The 17,741-nt window shown below is 41.4% G+C and overlaps 1 protein-coding gene across 5 annotated transcripts in view; it reads right to left on the bottom strand.

Annotated features, from left to right (window-relative positions):
* Positions 1–378: 378 nt before the first annotated feature.
* Positions 379–17,741, bottom strand: part of AGPAT5 (1-acylglycerol-3-phosphate O-acyltransferase 5) — a 40,398-nt gene continuing 23,035 nt past the window's right edge. For all 5 annotated transcript variants that reach the window (XM_081521378.1, XM_081521379.1, XM_081521382.1 and 2 more), the window contains 4 exons: positions 17,625–17,715; positions 9,751–9,912; positions 3,946–4,069; positions 379–2,927 (listed from right to left, as the gene is read on the bottom strand). In XM_081521378.1, coding sequence (XP_081377504.1) covers positions 2,702–2,927; positions 3,946–4,069; positions 9,751–9,912; positions 17,625–17,715 — 603 coding nt within the window. In that variant the 3' untranslated portion in view covers positions 379–2,701. The remainder of the gene's footprint in view (positions 2,928–3,945; positions 4,070–9,750; positions 9,913–17,624; positions 17,716–17,741) is intronic.

The raw sequence follows: 17,741 nt of genomic DNA, 5'->3' as shown, positions 1-17,741 counted from the left end.
TCCCTGATGGTTCAGACGGGAAAGAATCTGCCTGCATCGGGAAGATCCCTTGGAGAAGGGAATGGCGACCTACTCCAGTATTCTGGCCTGGAGAATCCCATGGACAGAGCAGCCTGGCGAACTACAGTCCATGGGGTCACAGAGTCAGAGACAACTGAGCGACTAACATTCATTCATACATCTTATAAAATATATGGATGACCTTATATAACTAAATTAACACACTGTATCACAGTTTTGAAGATTTTAATGTACTTAAAAAAAAAATCGCTCAATACTATTTCAGAATGCAGGGCCAGCCATGAGGCCTATTTTATGTAAAGAGAGACCGTTGGTGAATTTTTGGGTCACAAAATGTTAAATAGCACAGACATCAGAGACAGTGAAAGATTTTATTTTCTCTTTTACTTTCATCCAAACACACCCTTTTGTGAAAAAGATAAAAGCATGCACATTGATTGCAGTCTTTTAAAGAAAAAACAAGTAACTAAGCTGTAAGTCAACAATAATATAAACAAAATCTTAAATGATATTATGTGAAAAGATTTACTGGTATATAGAGTTCTTAATTTTAGAAAATAATAATTCAAGCCATATTAATACATATTAAAAAGAAGCTTCTAATTTTCAAAATACTTTGATACAAAAAATTTTAAACATTTTATAGACCTTTTGTGAGAAGAATATAACGATAGTTATAAGAAACATGCTGTCCAAGTGATTGTGCAGCTCACTTGGCCTTCTTCAAATCAGTTACAGTCAACATAATTCCAGTGGCATTGCTTCTTAAAATTTAAATTTAGAGCACATCCATGACATTCAAAATAAGTTACACAACTTACATTTATTGTGATCTAATTAGAAATAGTTCTAACTTTAGGGCTGTTAAAAGGAGTATTTAACACATGGCATTGACATAATTGGGCTTTAGAGGGTAAGAGAAAACTGCAACGTGGCATAAGAACAAAAGTTTTACCTGCACCTCCATTTATAATGAGGCCGATGGTACCCTGCAGGACTGTGTGTACACACACACATTACATACTAATGTGTGTATATACATACACATAGTAAACTACACACAAACCAGTTCCTACTACCCAACTCTTCAGAGGGGTTTCTTGAAATAACTTATTCTGGTTCTGGAAAATCAGACAAAATTTATCTTATTATTTCTATTTTGTTTATCATGTATTTCATCTGGGGCACTGATAAAATTTTGAAGCAAAAACCCATTACTCGGAAGCAGAAATGGGTATCTTAAGGGGCTAATAGGCAATCAAGCTTAAATTGCAACATAAAAGTAGAGCAGATCACACTTTAAAAGGTCCTCTTCTTGAGGGTTTATTGTTCTAGACTGAAAATTGTGTGACGTGGTTCCTGAAACATCACTCTTCTTTTCACGTGACTCAGATGAATTACGCGGCCCCTTTAACACTAATGGGAACTAGACAAATTCACTGTCCTGATGGATTAAGTCTGTATTTACTGGCTTCTTGACATAAAGGCGACTTCTTGACGTAAAACAACACAAAATGTCTTTGCCACGGACAGTGGGTTGGCTCACAAGAGCTTAAACGGTTGAAGCCTGCGTCAGGACACAGCACTTCCGGGTGAGGCCTGCGTCAGGACACAGCGCTTCCGGTGAGGCCCCGCGGCCGCCGTGGGTAGCGCCTCTGCTGATGATCTGGAGGAAACGAACTCAAGTACAACGGAAACCGACCATGATGACATAAAAACATGATTTTTGGACTAGACATTTCGCTGAACCCAAGAGTAACAGGCAAAAGGCACATGCTAGTAAGTCTAGTCAGGTGTCTGAGAACTCCCACCATCTTAAATATCTGTGGACTCAGGTCTAACAAAGGTTCACACTTAATTATTTCGACATAAAAAATAACACGAAATCTTAAGGTTTTCAAGTACTTATGGCACAAATGTCATGAAGTTCTAGGAGCTTAGGCTAAATCTTCAAAAAGCTGAGCAATTTAAAACTCTGCTACAATGAATGAGGATCACAATTTTAACTTAATTCTCATTTTTTTTTTTTACATTATTCTTTTGTATAGAGTACAGGGTGTGCAAATGAAGCTGTTTCAGTAAATATTAGAAATACTACTTTGCAAATATCAACTGAAATCAGCTAATAACACAATACAATAATAGACCGCACTAACACAGAGCTTCTCCCACCAACATTCCCCAGCCCTTTCCTTGTGCCCTTCTTGATTCTTAACTACAATTTCTTTCATTGACTTGGAGAAATTAAACAAAAGGCAAAATATTTCACAGTTGCAACTCTTTAGTGCTAAGAGTTGGCCCAGTCAAGTCGTAAAAAATGTTGAAAACAAATACAGTAAAATATATTGCAAATTAATGTTCCTGAATGCAGCTATTACAACACAACAACAAATTATACAATCCTAACAATCTTCTGCAGTTGACATTAGTTCATAGGAAATGCCAAGAATAATATAAACTGTTTACCTTTTCCAACAGCTTCTGGACTAAAGTTGCAAAACCGTGTATGTTTGCCCAAGACCAACTGAATATTGGCTTTAGTCAGAAATTCTATTTTATCCAATGTTCAATCAACAAGGCTTTATTTACACTTCTTATTAAATTCAGGAGCAATCGGATGTAATGTGCAGCCATCAACAATAAACGTGGCGCATCCCACTGCCTGGAGACAGCTACTTGTTTACGCTTTAATACTAACCCACAAGCAGCCAATCAAGGTTCCATAAATCCAGGTTTTCACATACAGTTTCCTTCCGGCCTCGGTCATAAGCAAACCAGCAGTCAAACCACTTAAGATCAAGAATGATGGTAAGGTCTTCTTGAGACTTAGCTTAGAATTAACACTTTCTCCAGGAAATCTGTTTCTTCTTTCTGGGTCTGGTGACTCATAGAATTCTATAAGCAATCTATGGCCAGAATGAAAAAGAAGACTGTTTTAACTTCTAGATTTAGTCATTTCAATATTTAATTCAACAAATATTTATTGGGTGCCTGTTAGAGAAGCTACAGGTCCTCATAAGGAAATACCCAAAGAGTTGCTTTAATTGGAGTTTCTAGACATTAAAAAAAAATCATTTTAATGGTGCATCCTATAACTCATAGATCCACTTTTTTCAAGAAGAGGGAAAACAGTATCAATATTTAAAACACAGCTTTCAAAAATCAGAAAAAATATCCACTGATAGCAAAACAAACAGTAAATAAGTAATATATCCTGAACTTTTCATCCAAGAAAATTCAATGTCTAAATATCTTCTCTAAACCTAAGAACTCAGTTTTTATCTTCCTAAAAACAAAATTCTAAAATTTCTACTTTTAGGAATTTGTGTATATCACAGGGAGTCTCACCTGCTACCCCACACCCCCAGAGGCCCCCCCAGCTGGTACTTCGAGTAACGCTCAGCACTTGCTCCAAAGTCACGTTATTAGCAGGAGAGACACTGGTTCAACCCCAGAAACTGTTTAGGCCCCAAAACACTAACAGCAATAAGACGCTTTGGTCACGAAAATGTCAACAGTCCCTTCTTTTTCCAACAAATGCACTGGGGTCAGTTCCATATACATGTGAGGCACCATCCTCCACCCATGGCTGGATTCTCCATGCCCCACTGGCCCTCAGGCCGCACACCCTCCCCCAGGCCTGGAGCATCACAATGCAAAGCTTTCTGTGTGTTTCTTTTTGTAAAAAAACTTCACATCTTACACATATTATTGAAATGTGGTAAATAATGATGGACAGCCCCCCATAACAAGATCTTTCACAGTGACTCGTAACCATCAAGGTTAAAACATGAACAGACGAAGCATGGAATGAGATTTGAGTTTGTAAAAAGCATTCGTAAGACAATAATCTGTTTCACATTGTTTACTATAGTGACCGAGTTGAGCCAACGTATTTGAAGGGTGAGAACTGTCATTACTCACTTATCTTTTATTTCAAAACGCTCATGAAGCCATCTTTTCATGGATACTTGTTCTTCTGGGATATTTTTTTTGTCTATACGATCGATGTGAATATGAATTTTTGGACATTCTTTGCAGAGAAATTCTAACAAGAAACAAAAATATTTAATTTTTACCATTTTAGAATTCAGTTACATAAAATACCAATGAAAATGAGGTTTAAAAAGGTTTTAAAACAAAGTTCAGATTCTTTCTTTAGCAAAGACAAAAAAAAAAAAGAACACAAAGATTACAAACTGATGGTCTGGGGTTTCAGGCTGATACAGTATAATTTCCAAGTCTCCCATAGTTACCTAGGTCATGAATTAAATCAACCAGATGGTACTTCTCATACAACAACCTTTAACAAAGTGTACAGGCAGCCCAGGTCAGGAGGCTAGCCTCTACCAGAAATATGCACCCACCCTCTAAAGGGATCCCCGTATGCCAACCACCCTCAGGCCCACCAGTCACTTTCATGGGGCCACCGGTCTCTGTCCCCAAGCCGAGTGCTTGTCACATGTCACTGGGACAGGAAGGATGTGCCTGGGAAAGCACTGGGCACATGGCGCCACCCCAGCCCTCAGACCCCAGCAGCCATGGCTCCGCAGGCCTCCAACCATCCCCCAACTCCGTGAGCCGCCAGTGGTGTCTACTCACTGGTACGCCTTGCGTTCCTGATCCTTGCCATATTTTTACATATTCTACTTGCTCTGGGAACCAAATTTCTTTTTGTGGAATAGCTCTAGGCCTTTCAACAGCTAGTTCCTAAAAAATGCTAACCTAAAAATTAGCAGACAGTCCTTTTTTTCAGCCCAGGTTGCACAAGGGATGAAGTCAGGATTTATTCCAAGATAAGAAAGAACTTTGAGCCCGGAAATTTCCTGTTTTGGATGTGACTTTCTGTGAAGACATGACCATGCTAACATTTAAATTCCTGGAGAAGAAGGAAATAATCGGTAAGAGATTGAAGAGACGACTATGTTCCCTGGGTGGGCATGCAAGCAGGAGGACAAGACTGTTTATCTCAAGTTGAAATGTGCTCACTGGTGTGTTCAGGAAACAGTGGCTGATGTGTTGTGCAGCTGGAGGAAGACAGGAAGCTGAGCCTCAAAGGCTCCACCTGTGGACCCTGCACACAGCCCTTCTTGTGAATTCTCTCTGCAACTGCTTTCCTCCACTTTTGGTGTCAAGCCTCAGTAACACATTTCAGTCATCAAAAATTATCTTATTGTTTATATACTCTTAGGAGTGAACTAGCTTTGATGATGTATGTGCAAAGCACTGCCATAGGAAGATTGTACTTTTACAATATTTTTCTCTTTCTTTTCCTCAAGTTCCATTTTCTTTAAATCAAAGACCAGCGTAGGAAGTGCTTTCAGGAGCAGAACTGTGCATGGGTGAAGAGCACCGACAGAGAGTCAGGTGGCCTGGGCTCTGACCCCTCACCAGCCCGGGGCAGATCTCAGTGTGCAGCCTCTCCACACACATCCCCATGTGCGTCCGTCCACAAGATGTGACAGTAGCAGACCCGGCCCGGGAGGCTGTCGTGAGGGTGATGGGGCACAGGGACAGGACCCAGCCCTCCAGTGTGTGGAGGGTCAGTGATTAGAATTTGCTGGCTGCACGTGGCTCCTCTCCTCACCCTATTTCTATTTCTGATATGTAAAAATGCAGGAGTTGGCACCAACTTTCCTGCCTTCACTTAATCATCTACACCTACACCTGCCCCTAACACCTCCTGCCCCTTAATTAAGCAGGTGTCCCGTTGACACTGCATTTATCCCGGAGTCCCGGGGCACAGACGTACAGAATCTGCAAGGACACGAAACCAGCTGCACTTCTGGGGTCAGAAATGAATGCGTGTGAACTCAAGTGCTTAGAACGTGTCACCCATCCTTAAAGACGCCAGTGTGAGAAAGGACCCTGCAGGTCCCCTGGGTGCTTTTGGGTTTTTCTCACTTAGAAGGTACATGTGACAGTCGCTCAGTCGTGTTCGACTCTTTGTAATCCTGTGGACGGTAGCCCGCCAGGCTCCTCTGTCCGTGGAATTCTCCAGGCAAGTATTTTGGAGTGGGTTGCCATTCCCTTCTCCAGGGGATCTTCCCAACTCAGGGACTGAACCCAGGTCTCCCATGTTGCAGGCAGATTCTTTACCATCTGAGCCACCAGGAAAACCTAAGAATGTACATACTGCTTTGGTATTTACAACATACGTTCGTGCATGTCACTTCACTTGACCTTCGTGCACCTCTGCAGGCAAGGACTATCATCCCCTTGTGGGGGTGAAGGAACCAAGGCCCAGCGTCGTCAGCAGTGGAGTCAAGCCAAGTCCCTGTGGTCAGGAATCCAGATGCAGACCATACAAGCTCAGATCAGTGCCAGCGACATCCAGGAGGTGCTCCCACCAGAGACCAGAAATGAGTGACGGAAATACTTTCCTCAGTATTTCATAAGCTCCCATATCTACTTTAGTAAAAACTAGTTTAGCTGGGGCACATTTCACAGGGCATGAGCAAAAATTATCCCATGATATTTAGGGAATGTAGGGAAAAGTATTCTAATTAAGGTGTAATTTTTTTTCTGACTACAGCTTTCCCAGCAGTCCCTAGAGTATATTGATATTCCAGGGCTGTACAGGAAGTCTTCCAAGGCTCTAGACATGTCCTCCAGGCCTAGTCTCTGGAGGGACAGAGTCGCGGTGCTCTGTGCCCGTGGAGCCGGGTGAGAGGGGCAGAGCAGAACCCAGGGGCCCCGGAGGCCTGTGGGCTGAGCAGGCAGCTGGACAGCTGAGCCGGAACCTGCCTCCCACTCTGCTCACCGCCTGGCTTATAACCTGCCCCGTCCCTCTGGGTAAAAACAAGAGAAGAACAATTGGAACTAAACCCAACAGAAAACTGAGTAGGTAAACGGTTATATGTGCACACCAATGAACACTAGGTAGCCTTTTAAAAAAATCATGTTAAGTGTATATAATGACATGTAAAGATGTTCATGACACACTCTTAAGCCAAAAAAACCCAAAAAAGAACCACACACACACACACACACACATATATATATGTGAATGTGTATAAATACATACAGACAGACATACATGCCAACAAACAGACATTACAAAAGACTTTGAGAAAAATATCTGAAGTGTTATCTGGGGTTGTATCTGGACAGGTGAGTTTGTAGTTTTTTTCCTTCTTCTGAGTTATCTGTAAGTTTCCCCTTCAAGTATGTCTTATTTTCATATAAGAAAAATTAAGAGAAAAAAGTTACCTGAGAATTATATAAAATACTTAAACAGAATATCAATTGTTGTCCTTTAGCTCACAAATTTAACACTCATTTTAGAAACAGGATTTATACATCAGTTATACTCAAATGGCCCTGTCTCACCTCTGCCCAATGGACTCTGTCCACGACAGCACTTGGACACTGTTGAAAAGACTGGGTGAAGCACAGGAGGACACCCTGAAGGGCCCTGAGTGTACCCACCTTACGATGAAATAGACCATGAAATGGGAAGGACATGGCTCATTGCCTGCGGCCTCCCGCTCTGCGGTGAGGCCCCGGCTGCCAGCCTCGGGTCACCATGAGCTTCCCTACGGGGTCACCGGCACACAGCCCTGCCCCCATGCAGGACGGCCTGTGAGTAGCCAGGCTGAGGCCGCCCCAGGGAACTCGGACGGAAGCACAGTTCCCCTGCAGGGCTGGGGGCAACGCTGGCCTATGGCACATCGGTGAACCATCTGGCAACCTTGTGGAAAAGATTGCTGCAGTCCTATCAACAAAGTGTACAAGTCTCTAGGCCACTTGACTCACCCACAGGCATGTTATCTAACCTGTTATTTGGGGTTTCTGCCAGTCTGATAGCAAAAAATGGTTTTTGAATTTTTCTTACTATGAACATTTTTTTCTGTGAACTGGCTGTTCTTACCCTTTACTCATTTTTCTACTGAGTGACCGATCATATCAGTTTAGAGGCACACTTTGTACATTAAGGAAATTAGTTGTTTTTTTCCTGCCGTCCCCTTGTCTTCAGTCTTCTGGTTTTACTCTGGTGTGCTTTTGCTTGAAGAAATATTTATTCTTAATTGACTGAAATAATTTTTTTTGTACATGGCTTCTGAGTGTAAAAGAAAAGCCAACCTTTTCAAAACTAGAGGCCCTGTGTCCAAATGACCTAACGCCAGCTAAGGTGCTGAGCAAGAGGAGCGGTGGGAGGAGGGCTGGGCCTGGGAGACCCAGCCCTAAGACGGGCGCCCCCAAAGGCACTTCTGGCCTCACTGTGAGGAGACGGAGGGTGTGCTGTGCCCCGGGAGTGCAGAAGCTCTGTGAGCCACGGAACAGAGCAGTGAGGGCCGGCTTCGCTCGGGGGGCACGAGGTCACAGACTCGGATGAGGGCGACGGCGGGAAGGGGGCCCGGCCTACACACAGCCCCCTGTCTCAGAAGCCACCACAGGAGGTGTGGGAGGGTCTCAGTGACAGGCAGGAAGCCAGCAGCCCCACGGGCCCGAGCAGGAGGCCACGACATGAAGGAGCTCAGGGCTGGGCTCCCTGGACCGCAGCACCCTGGGGGCCCTGGGGACGCTGCCCAGCCCACGAGTTCTTACAATGGGACCTCGATTCAATAAAAGCAGCCTTCTAAAAAGGTTATTATGGGAAGTACATCTTGTTTTCATAAACAAAAAAATATGTTCAGTCTTGTTTTCTAAATAATGCTTGATAAACTTATGGCAATACTGTTGAATAACTACATGTATGTCCGTCTTCAAATGTAAACTCGGTCAAGGACTCTTTCAATGGTTCAAAAAGAGTAAAAAGTATTATATGTTGCCTTTCTTTTGTAAATTAAATTTGTACCTAAAATACACAAGAGATGAAGAGAAGAGGTACCCAGGGTGGGGGGGACCAGGTGGACGGGGTCTGTTAGAGACAAGCCCGCACACTTTCGCTGCAGCTCCCACTGAGCTCTGCGGTGACGGTGAGTCACGAGAGCGGTCAGTCCTCCACAGATGGGGCCCCTCCGGGGGCCCTTCCTCCGCTGCTGGCCGCTTCCCACTGTTTAGCCCCATTCTGCTCACTCCCGTCCTCTTTCCCCTCCTTCCTCTGGGAGTCACTCTCCCTTGTGAACATCCGCCTTCAGGAGATTCTGCTGAGACGTGCTAGACAAGCAAGCCGGTTCCACAGCCAGCAGCTGCCAAGGTGAAATACGAGGCCGATATACCTTGAGGGGTGGATGGAAAACTCCACACGCTTCCTGCTGCCCAGCCCCACATCCAGAGGTCTCCAACAATCAAGACTGCGCTCATATTGAACTAAAACATGCTGCTCACTTAAATCCTGGCCCAAAGGTCCTTATCACTGAGCCCATGGTTGAAAAAAGAAAAAGTCATGCATGACGGTCCTTCTTCTTGTCTGATACTAGAGTTCACAAATGTTACATGAAAAACACATATAAAGAGAACGCTGACCATGAGAGCACAACTCAGTGTTGCTAGCTTAGCATTTTCCCTTGTCACTCCTTCCTCTGGTTTATGTAGCTTTTGCATTTCTATGTGTGAACCTTGGGCAGAAAGAGGCTGAGTTAACAATACTGGGCAAATCCAAAGGACTAATGGGACAGCCAAGCAGAGCTAACAAAATTATTGCCGTTATAGATTAATAAAAAATACATCAAGGGTACATATTTTGAAAATATATCAATGTAACATAATAGAACACACTTACCCTTTTTAAAAAATGTGTCACACATTCGTAAACATATATGACTTACTTGAAAACAAACTTACCAGCCATGGATGGTGCTTCCTTCCGCTGCCCTTTATCATCCACAGACCCTTCAAAAGCCACTGTAACATCATAAACTGCATCCAAATAATCCTTCATAGAATCAAAAGCAACGTGAGTTGCCTTGATTCTTGGTGTCAGCACATGTTTTAATACTGGAAGGCCTAGAAGAGAAGTTGAGTCAGCGTGGCCGTATATTAGTTACAAAACACCTTGGCAACAGACAGTAACTTCTAAACTGTTTTTATAGGAAAGTTTAGACAGCATTCTTCTGCACCTTTCTCAGTTTAAACCAACATTCATTTAATACACTTACCACACACCCACATGTACAAGACCGTGCAGGAAGCTGTTGGAAAACCTGCCCTCAAAAAGCTTATGCCTCTTAGAAACCCCCCCAATTTGGAAAACTGAGACAAGAGCAAACATACAGTCCTCATTTTTGGCAACAGAATAAAAGTGGTAGCACCTTGCCTGTGGTCGCTCAAGATTCAGGAGTAAAATTCCTAATTTCTGACTCCAAGTCCAAGATTCTTTCAGTTCTGTTTCTACCCAAATAGAGATGAAGTGTGATTACCCACAGCCCCCACTGTGTACAGCATCTGACCTGAGAGCTGATGTGATCCATATGTAACATGAAATACTGACCCGATACTTTCAGGGTAACTGAAGAACCTAGTTTCTCAGTAAATTAGTAAATCTAGTTTCTCAGTTTTTTAAAAATCTGAAATCTAATTCATACACCATAAAATTTACCATTGTAAAGTATACAATTCAGTTGATTTTAGTTTATTCAAAGGACTATACAACCATCACCACTATCAAACTCCAGACCATTTTCATTACTCCAAAGACCTTTTACCCTGGGAGACACTGCACATACCCTCTTCCTCCACTCCACTCCCCATTACCACAAAGCTCCTTTCAGTCTCTATGAATTTCCCAATCATGGACAAATCATATAAACAAGATCAAAGCATGTGGACTGTTGTGTCTGGCGTGTACATCAGTACTTCACTACTTGCTATGGCTGAACAATGTGCTATTGCATGGATATACCAGACTGTGTTAATCCACTGACTAGCTGACATATGTCTGGGTTTTTTCACCCTTTGGCTATTATGAGTAATGCAGCTATGGACATCCATGTAAACTGCATATGAACAATGCATACAAGTCTTGGTATGAAAGTACAATTTTGATTCTCTTGGGTATATTATTTACACACACACACACTTTTAAAAGCTTCTTTAAGTGATAAAATACTATCATTTATACAGAATAATTCAACATGCTCATTAATGCTCCCTTAAGTGCTAAGAATTTGCTCCTTTCCCCTCCAATTTCCTAGGAGTTGGTGAACGACAGGGACGCCTGCTGAGCTGCAGCCCACAGCGGCACAGAGTTGGACACGACTGAGCAACTGAACTGAACTTCCTACTTCCTACTGCTCCCCTACTTCCTGGTTTAGAATATTTATTGACAATTTAACAGAAAAGTGTAGCTCTCTGAAAAAGTGACATGAAAACAAACCATTAAAAAAAACAACTCAATTTGGATTTTCTACTGCTTCTCTCCAGGGAAAATTAGCTGCATAAGAAAGAACAGCTATAGCATGTTGGGATCTTCCTGCAGAAGAATTTTTAAAATGCAGAGTGGTGTGGGAAAGAAAAAGATTCCCACAACCACATATCTGACTTGAGTCCCTGGGGCAGAAACAGTTTAATTTATTCACAAACTTGTAACAAAAACCTGAACAGTATACCAGGCTGGGAAACATTTGTCAATTAAATTAGTTAATACTTCCCTCTCTGCTCTTGGAATTCACCCAACTCTATGAAGTCCACAGTTCCACAGTATCACCCTGTGGCAATTAATTATTAGAATCTAAGTAAGTCAGTAAGAAGATAAGAAGACAGAAAAGTAATACTTCCCTAAAAATGAGTTATAACGAAGGTTTGGGAAAATCGACTGGCAGATGAACGAAGGAAGTGAAGGCAGAATGTTCTCACTGTGGAAGGTATGGGGCTGCTCCACTATCCCCAAACCTTGGGTCATTATTATAAAACTAATTTCATAATAGCACTATGGAGAGCAGTTAGAATTTCAGTACAAGAGTCAAACAATAGGCATTCGTAATTAACTCCTTGAGCTTGAGGCCACCACACTGCCTCTAGGGAACTCAGAAAACCCCTGAGCCTGAAACAGGAAAATGTTAGCTAATTAAATTAATTCTTCCTGGTCAACATCTAATCTCTGTTTTAGTATCTGCTTTGCCTTGCTTCCACCACCAGATCTCCTGACTTCTAGCTGGCACTAACAATACTCGAGCTTACCCTTGACCGAACTTCTCCCTGAGGGCCAACACGGTGATGCTTCATATAACTGAAATTTTGTTGTTAAATAAATGATACCGTTGAATGGAAAATCTTTTTGATCCAAGTAGGAAATTTTACATTATATATGTGCATGTGTATATACTGCTATATATACATACAGAAATACAGAGGGCTTCCCAGGTGGCTCAGTGGTAAGGAATCTTCCTGTCAAGTAGAAGATACAAGTTTGATCCCTGGGCTGGGGAGGAAATGGCTACCCACTCCAGTATTCTTGCCTGGAAAATCCCATGGACAGAGGAGCCCGGCGGGCTACATTCCACGGGGTTGCAAAGAGTTGGACATGACTGAGTGAGCACACACACACACATTCTGAGGACTTGTAGTGACTTGTAGTGAGATGATGCGTGTGTGTGTGTTTAGTCACTAGGTCATATTGCCGTTTCTTTCTCCAGGGATCTTCCTGACCCAGGGATTGAACCTATATCTCCTGCATTGGCAGGTGGGTTCTTTATCACTGTGCCAACTGGGAAGCCCAACATAAAAACATTACTCACACTTAAAGATTTTTTTTCACTTACTCATACCAACTGGTAAAAGCTTGAGGAAAAAGAAAAAGCATGCTGGAGAAAGGCCAAGATAGAGGCCTGTAGGGTAGAAGTGGGGGAAGGCCCAATGGACAGATGACCAAAGGTGAAGTAATTGATTTGGAAATATGAATAAGTCTTGTTTTAAAGGAATGACTAACACTTAGTTTCAAGTAAAAAGGGAATTTAGAGATCATTAATCTAACAACCTATGACACTGGGTCATCTATAGAGATATAGACGTGAACCTAGAGTCTGTCACTGTCATACAGAGTGAAGTAAGTCAGAAAGAGAAAAACAAATATTGTATATTAACGCATATACATGGAATCTAGGAAAATGGTTCAGATGAACCTATGTGCAGGGCAGAAATGGAGATGCAGATGTAGAGAGGGAACTTGCAGACACAGAGGGGGAAGAAGAGGGTGGGATGAGTTGAGAGAGAAGCACTGCCGTACACACACTACCATGTGTCAAACAGACAGCTAGTGGGCATCTGCTCTGAAGTACAGGGAGCTTGGTTCAGGGCTCTGCGATGACCTAGACAAGTGGGCTGACAGGTTGAGGGAGGCTCAGGAGGAAGGGGATGGATGGTACATTTACAGCTGATTCACACTGTTACACAGCAGAAACTAATGCAACTTTGTAAAGCAATTATAATCCAATTAAAAAACATAAGAATTCATGACACTCTAATACAGACATATCTTAAATAACAACTCTAATTATAAATAAATATATTTTGTGACTAACATATTTTTGAAGGAAAATACTTCTAGGAAATAGTGATAGCCAAGGCCTTGAAATATTTAGGATTTATTAGACAGCCAGACACACCCACACCCACCACTCCTACCTCTTAAACCAGCCATCACTATGTCAATGGTATATGGTGTAATGACTTCAACATGTAAACAAGTGTCAAATGTTAAAAATCTAAATTAAAAAACGTTGGTTTTGGTTTGTTTTTCTATTTGTTTACTAAGTCAGATTCAAATGAAGGTGTACTTTAGGAGCAAAATTAGTGCTTTGAAGCAAAACATACAACAAACTAACAAGAAGTGCTATTAAGTTTCAATTTTCCGGAAGAAAAATTAGCTTAACAGCTGGAAGAATGGACTCGTTTGTTTTTATTTTCAAGCAATCTCATTTAGTTGTGAGCGAAGAGGAAAGAAAACAGGAAACACTCTTCCTAGCTATACTCTTCACAGATCAACTTCCTTTGTGTGCGGTGGAAAACAATTACCCTTAGAGTCATAAGAAAATATATTTTTAATAAATAGTGAGCTTTCCCAGTTACAGGATTTAAAGAATAGTTAGTTAGCAGTTAAAAATTGTATCCAGGAGAAAAATTATTCATTTTTTCCCCTTTTGGTAACTGAGAAAGATCTGTAACTCACAGAAAAATGACAGAGGAGTAGTGGTCAGTTACTGGTGACTGAGGTATTATTAGATTTAAAAAGCTAAAGGATATATCATTATTATGCTATTTTAAGAATTACTTACAAGTATTTGCTTTAGCATCATAAAATTAGTTTGGATTTTTAAACACAAGTAACTTTTAGTAGTTATATATAAGCTACTAAATTTATAACATAAGTAATACATGTTTGTGGTTTTAAGTCATTATGGTTTGGGATAATGTGTTACACATCAGTGAATAACAAACACAATCATGTTTTCTCTCTGCTATTAAATCATAAACTCTTGAAAGAACATTATACAACTAGTCCTACCACCTTAGCAGACTGTGTTACATATTTTGAAATCAAAAATGAAATCAGCCGTCTATGAGGACTTAAAGCTCTCTAGGTCAACTTCTCCCAAGTTCAACTCTCTATTCAACTCATTAAAAACACATGTTCTAAGATGTAGTTGATTCCTTAATCACAACAAAATGCACCAGATTTTACAAGACACATGAAAAGTAACAATAAAAAAATTCCCAAATATTAAGTTTATTGTTTCTCTTTCATCTCATCTAACATAAAATTTTAATTCCCAAACAGAATTAAAGTGGATATGAAATGACACATAAGAGTTTCTGAAAACTTACACAGTTTATTAGCCTTCATAACTCAAGACTTTTTGAAGAGTCTCAAACAAATTCACCTATAAACTCTTATGTAAAATATATATTTTGTTACAGTCAGGGCTCAGCAATGTAGAATTGTTAGAGAAGGAATAATTAAGGAGAGCTGCAGTATTCTGAAATCCTAAGAATTTACTCCATAAAACCCCCAAATTTTGTGTAACAATTCTAGGTTATTGTTTTCTTTCTTATATAAATTTAGTAAACAGCTCCTTAAACAAAATAAGACATTTTTACAATAGAACTTTTCTGAGACTAATACATACGAACGTGAATAACTCTCAAAGGAAAGGATATAAATGCAACACTCTCTAAACCCACTTGGATATGGAACCCTTTCCCCCCATCCCCTGCAAACTCTTGTAGGCTCAGTTATTACATGCTTTTAGAACAAGGGAATTAAGATGGCGACTTCTTAAATAAAACACAGTGAACCAATTAAAAAGAATACTGCTCAGTGACTTCCCTTCAGCTCTGGCGGGAAGTCCAGACCGCTACGCCCGGACAGAATTCAGAGCCTTCTGCAGTGATCAGCATGCCAACTCGACATGCTGAACTCCCTCCCACAGCTCTTCTTCGCCCATCCTGGGCTTGACGACATCAAACTCTTTGCTCATAACTCCATGTCTTTGCTATTGTTGTTTCTTACACCTAGGATCCCTTCCTTTCACCACACGTGTCGGTCTTAATTCTACCTTTCTGATGTCCCCTCCTGGTGGGAGTCATCTGGACACCCTCTGTGTCAGCTGGGTCTCTTTCCCTTCAACTCCCATGGACTGCTGTCTGTGCCTCTCCCATCTCATCTGTTTATACATCACAAACACGTGTCCTTATCCACTATCTGTATAAGGACTCCTCTGCTTCGTAAAATAAGTATTTCTTAAAGGAATTAGTTTTTCTATTTTATCCCTTAGGATCAGCTATAGCTTTTTGCCATTATTAATTGATTCACCTGTGGCAAATCTCCACATTCTAAGTTAGAAGTAATGACTTAGTAAATGTATGTATATGTAATATACATATACATATATCAGACTTTCTATAAACATTATGTCACTGAACCTCACAAAAGCCCTATGAAGAAGATAATTCCTGATACAAATAAGAAAACAGACCAAAATATAAAGCACCTTGTCTAAGGTTATAAGAATAATATATGCCTGAGAATGCAGCCCAAAGCTAAAGTTCATCTAAGACTAAACACTGGTTCAAGAAGGATCCTTGATATACACCATAAAGAAAAGCTGAGAGAATCCTGAAGAGAGGGGCCCAGCTGACAGGGTGTCTGAGTGGGAAGAGAAGTACTGCATTTGACACACCGGGTTTGGGTCACGCCTTTGGGCCAGGCAAGTGAAACTCTCGACTGGGCAACTGTACAGGAAAGTTGAGAGGCGGGCAGAGACGTGTGGGTGAGAGACAGTTTTTTGCGAGGCATCAGCAGTCAAATAAATGTTGGGACAGCTATGGATTTAGAGGAAGGCCACCATGAAAAACACAGAAAGTGAAATGAATGAAAAAGACTCGAGTCAGACATGGGAAACAGCACAGGAAACAGGAAAGGATGGAGCAAAGAGGAGGACAGAGAGGAGAGTAAGTGCCAGAAAGGCGGGATGAAAGGAGACGAGCGTGACAGCAGTCTCGGGAGGGAACTTCAGTAAGCACCAAGGATTCCACCTCCAAGCATGATTAATTAACCAAAATTAACCAGAAGCAAACACTCTTTCTCTGATGCACCAGCCCATTTCAACTGCTCACTGCATGCGGGTCAGAGCAGAGAACGCACAGCAGATCCTCAGAAGCGCCGCAGAGGCCCCGGCCAGCGCTGCGACAACGCGCCCGCTCAGACAGACCACAGCCAGACACCTGTGGGAGCACAGCCCACCTGACTAAAGTGTACACCTACCGGTGTATCAGCTATCCAGGTCTCTAAAATACGGATGCTAGGACCATCCTCGTTATCGGGGACATCAATAGCTTTAAGTACTGCAGATTAACTTTGTGTAATATTCTCCATTAGGAGCTTCACATATCTTTAATCCTTACGCAGATTTAGGTATACCCATGGGAACAAGCATACACCCCCCCCCACCCCGGTATTCCCAGGGGACTGCTTCTAAGACCACCCCACCCCCATCCACTCCCTGGATACCAAAATCCCCAGATGCTAAGGCCCTTATGTAAATATGGCAGAGTGCTTGCATATAACCTATGCAAAATCTCCATATGCTTTAAATCAACTCTAGACTACTTATAATAACTGATACAATGCAAATGCTATGTAAATAGTTGCCAGCAAGGCAATTTCAAGTTTTGCTTTCTGGAACTTTCTGAAAAAAATTTTTTAAAAATATTTTCCGCCTGTGGTTGACTGAATCCATGGATGTAGAATCCACAGATCTGGAGGGCTGACTATGTTTTTTAAGAGGTAGGCTAACTGATGCTCAGTAACATCAGACAGCTTGAGCGCACACAGCTAATAAATGTCAGAATCTAGATTCCAGTCTGGGTCTGTCAACCTACAGAACAGAAACTCTGTCCATCACAGAGAAGCCACACTGCAAACGAAGGTTCCATCTAAATAATCATGTCCCTGGATAGATTCTACCTGAATCCACGGTACCAGGATACGTATACAGCAAGCACTTGAATTTACTCTCAGACACATATAATAAATAATATGCACATGGATTGAGAAAGAAACTTCATTTCTTAAGAGATAATACAAACATTCGTTAAAGGAGTAAAAACATTCATTCATTTCATCTGTTGCAAAACACAAATATCTTCTCTAGGAACAAAACTTCAGAAAGGTTATTACCTTTAAAAATAATAGTTTCAAATGCAGTTAACTTTTTACTTACCTTCTTGAGCAGCAAATGCTTGACTAGCTGAGATGACTTTTGTTAGTTCCGGATTATATCTTGTTCCTTCCGGAAAAATCACAAGATACATCTGTGAAGACATAAGGAAAATTTGGT

The sequence above is a fragment of the Giraffa tippelskirchi genome, chromosome 8 (genome assembly GCF_054371585.1).
Source record: "Giraffa tippelskirchi isolate mGirTip1 chromosome 8, T2T-mGirTip1v1.2.pri, whole genome shotgun sequence".
NCBI lineage: Eukaryota > Metazoa > Chordata > Mammalia > Artiodactyla > Giraffidae > Giraffa > Giraffa tippelskirchi.
This window is presented reverse-complemented; position numbering and strand designations above follow the sequence as displayed.